The sequence below is a fragment of the Propithecus coquereli genome, unplaced genomic scaffold (genome assembly GCF_000956105.1).
Source record: "Propithecus coquereli isolate 6110/MARCELLA unplaced genomic scaffold, Pcoq_1.0 Scaffold121, whole genome shotgun sequence".
NCBI lineage: Eukaryota > Metazoa > Chordata > Mammalia > Primates > Indriidae > Propithecus > Propithecus coquereli.
The window spans coordinates 889,772-893,570 of NW_012136192.1; the positions used below are offsets into that span (position 1 = coordinate 889,772).

The 3,799-nt window shown below is 62.1% G+C and overlaps 1 protein-coding gene across 1 annotated transcript; it reads right to left on the reverse strand.

Moving 5' to 3' along the window:
* Positions 1–1,497: 1,497 nt before the first annotated feature.
* On the reverse strand, positions 1,498–3,060 carry NOG (noggin). Its single transcript, XM_012665691.1, has one exon. The coding sequence runs from the start codon at positions 2,492–2,494 to the stop codon at positions 1,796–1,798; it is 699 nt and encodes a 232-aa protein (XP_012521145.1). The 5' UTR covers positions 2,495–3,060; the 3' UTR covers positions 1,498–1,795.
* Between the last annotated feature and the right edge of the window lie 739 nt (positions 3,061–3,799).

Below are 3,799 nucleotides of genomic sequence, written 5' to 3' on the forward strand. Positions count from 1 at the left end.
GAGGTGGCGGGAGGTGGGGAGGGAGCACAGGAGAGCGACTTTGGAGTCCAAGATAAATAAAGGGAGCGCTGAGCAGTGTCAGGAAGCTGGCCCACGTGGAGCTGAGCGGACGGGCGCCACCGGGGACTGAGGCGGAGGGACGCGCGGGATAGTCAAGCGTCCGTCCCAAGAAGTCAGCTTTTTAAGGGTGGGGTGGGAGTGACGTTTTGCACGTCCCTTTAAGGGGTAACGTGCCTTCTGCCCCTGCCTAATCCTAAAGCTCAGAGTTCCCGATTTCTCCTTCCTCCCCACCCCTCAAGTGGAGGAAGTGTCCCGAGCAGGGGGCGTACCCTCCTTCCAAGATCCTGGAGGTGGTGATTTTTACCCAAATTCAGACCCTCCCTAAACCGTGACCCTCAGTCTTCCCTTGGTCCTGGGGGACAGGGGACGTGAGTGTCAAATCTCCCAGCGATCCCTGGCAACTCTTGCTGAGGGCTTGCGGTTTTGGGGGCTCGGACCTACAAGATCCCAGAGGCTGTGAGCGTTGTTGATTCCAAGGGATTGCCTCAGCTTGTACCACCGTAGCTTCCGGGCGTGCAAAGGGTTAACACGGACTGCATATTGAGGTGGGGGTGTGAGGCGGGAGGGGCGGCGGGAGGGGCGGCGGGATCTGGGTGGGCGCGCTCTGATCTCCCCCCCACCCCATTCCTCGGGGGTCAAGTTTCAGCGGCACTCCGCCCCCAGGGTAGGTGTGAAAGACACGTGTCCCCATTGTGAAGGGCCTGTCAGGCAGGACAAAGCGGCCGCCCACCCTCCCCCGGCCCCTCGGCCCAGCCTGGGGTCAGCTCCAGGGGGCCAGCTGGGTGTCGAGGTCACTACAGGCCCGAGCTTTGGTGACACAGGGGGAAAAAGCTGGGAGACTGGGTGGAGGCCCCGTGATGTTTAAGTGAGGGGTTAGAGAACATCCCCCCTCCTGAAAAACTCAGCGGTCACCTCCACCACACTACAGGAGGGGAGTCGGCGGGGATGAGCCCCTTCCCCAACGGGCGTAGTAGGCACGGCGGCATCCCCTCCCCGCCCCCTCCCCACCCCCCATCAATCACCAACACAGAGAATCGCAGTGTCGAGCGAGCGCAGTCGGTTTTAGTGGTTTTCTTTAATCCTGCTCTGCACTTCCTTCTCATTTACTACACGGGATATTATAAAGAATAAATAGCAGATACTCTTAATTTACAATGATTAGTCATTCCATTTGTTCTCTATATTTACAATAACTGTAAAATAACATTGAACTCTATAGCTTCTTCGAGGTCCAAGGAAAACCAAAACACTTTCCGAAGAATGGAAAATAGCTTTTAAAAAGTCCTTCTACAAAAGTTCCCCCATCTCTTTGTACTTTAAGAAAAAATAACTTTTCCCCCCTGCTTCGCCATGCGAAGGGCACTGGAATATAAATAGCAGGTTAACATTATTAGCAACAACCAGAATAAGTCTCTCTTTTCTCTGTTCTTTTTTTTCCTTTTGCTTATTTTTTTTTTTTCAAATACAGTAGAAGCCGGTAACTTTTAACGTATAATACTGACCTTTTAATAAGTAAATTAAAACTGGTACCGTATATACACACACATATACATTCCTACACAGTTAAACAGTGCATTACATGAACCAGAAAGCTAGGTCTCTGTAGCCAAAAAAAAAAAAAAAAAAAGTTCATTGAAAACCCTCGCTAGAGGGTGGTGGAACTGGTTGGAGGCGGTGCAGGGGGCGTCCGTAGGGATCCATCCAATGTCCGGGTGCGGGCAGGGGGCCCCAAGTTCTAGCACGAGCACTTGCACTCGGAAATGATGGGGTACTGGATGGGAATCCAGCCGCAGCGCTGGCCCCCGCGCCGCTGACAGCGCCACCGCAGCACCGTGAGGTGCACGGACTTGGACGGCTTGCACACCATGCCCTCAGGCACGGAGCACGAGCGCTTGCTGAAGCAGCTGCCCACCTTCACGTAGCGCGGCCAAAAGCGGCTGCCCAGGTCGTTCCACGCGTACAGCACCGGGCAGAAGGTCTGCGACCACAGCCACATCTGCAACTTCCTCCGCAGCTTCTTGCTCAGGCGCTGCTTCTTGCCCTGGGCCAAGCCCTCGGAGAACTCCAGCCCTTTGATCTCGCTCGGCATGGCCCCCGACGGCCGCTGCCGCAGCAGCTGGTCCAGCTCGGCCAGGTCCTCGGCGCCCCCGGCAGCCCCCCCGCCCCCGCCGGGCCGGTCCTCGGGGGGCGAGGTGGCCATGAAGCCCGGGTCGTAGTGGCCCCCGAGCAGCGAGCGCAGCAGCGTCTCGTTCAGATCCTTCTCCTTGGGGTCAAAGATAGGGTCCGGGTGTTCGATGAGGTCCACCAAGGGCAGGTTGTCGCTGGGAGCCGGGCGGATGTGGAGATAGTGCTGGCCGCCCGCCGGTGCTGCCCGCAGCCCCAGGACCACCACCAAGGCGTAGAGGGTGACCCCCAGGCTGGGGCAGCGCTCCATGCCTCCGGCGCGCGCCCGGGGCTGCTGCTTCGTCCCGCGTCCCCGGAGCAGAGCACGCCGAGCCCGCGGCGCCGCCGCGTTCCCCCGTCTCTCCGGAGGCGGCTCACCCGAGGCTGGGCAGGCGCAGGGCCGGCAGCATGAGCCGCGGGAGAGCCCTTCGCGCAGCGCCGGCTCCCACCGGGGCGGAGAAAAGGCACACAAGTTGGCCGCAACTCCTCTCCCCGGTCTACTCGGGAAGGCGGCCGCGGCGGGGCATCCGAAATTACTCCAGGGCGACCGCGGGGCGCTGGGGGCGCCGGCTCCTCGCTGCCTTCCCGGGCCGGCGGCGGCGCAGGGCGCGTGGACGAGCCGCTCTCCCCTCCTCCTCCTCTCGCTGCTTCTCGTCCTGCCGCTCTGTGCAGCGCCGCTGGCCGCGCGGGTCCTAGGGGCACTTCCCTCCGCCTGCTCCGGGCTCCGCGGCCGGCTCTGCCCGGCGGACTCCAGCGGCGGCGGCGGCGGCGGCGTCCGCGCACGTTGGCACCGGTTTGTCTGTCTCGCAGGGTCCAAGCCTTTAAATTTCCTGCACTTTCAGCTCCATCACCATGGAAACCACTGACTCTCTCGGCGTTGCCCCCTCCCCCTTCTTCCCCCCAAACAACAACCCCACCCCCCACTTCTCCACCCCCGAGGAGCTGGAGCGGCACAGGCTCCGGGGGAAGCCGCCCGTACTCGCCGCGGAGGCGGCGGCGGCGGCTTCGGCAGCGCCCAGGGCTGTGCCCCGCCGGACCCAGATGCCCCGGGAAGCCGACAGTCCGGCTGCCCGCCGGAGCTCACAGGCGGCGGCGGCGGCGGCGGCGGCGGCAGCGGCGGTGGCGGCGGCGGTGGCGCTTGGCAGGTCTCCGCGCAATTTTCTCTCTCCCCCACCACCCACCCCCCTTCTCCTCCTCCTGCAAAATGCACCGCCCCCCTCCTTTCTCCTGGAGCAATGCAACTGGGGCTCTAGGCGCCCCGCCAGGGCCAGTCCTGGGGAAAGCTCGCGGCGGCGCTGGAGCCGGGCTGGAGGGTGCAGGGCCAGTGTTGGGGGGTGCTCGAGGTGGGGCTGAGGGGTTGCTCACTAGCTGGGTGCTTTGCACTGGGAGTGGAGCAGCGGGGAGGTGCTGGGGGCTCGCTTCTTGGTGCAGTTCGGAGCAAGAAATTTCTCCATGTGCATGGAGCGTTTTTCCCGGACGCGTCTCGCCTTCCTCTCTCCCGGGCTCGGTCTAAGTCCCCTCCCCCAACACACACACACACACACACACACACACACACACAAACACACCCCCACGC

Coding starts and splice junctions, on each gene's coding strand:
- NOG (XM_012665691.1), bottom strand. CDS start 2,494: ATGGAGCGCTGCCCCAGCCTGGGGGTCACCCTCTACGCCTTGGTGGTG.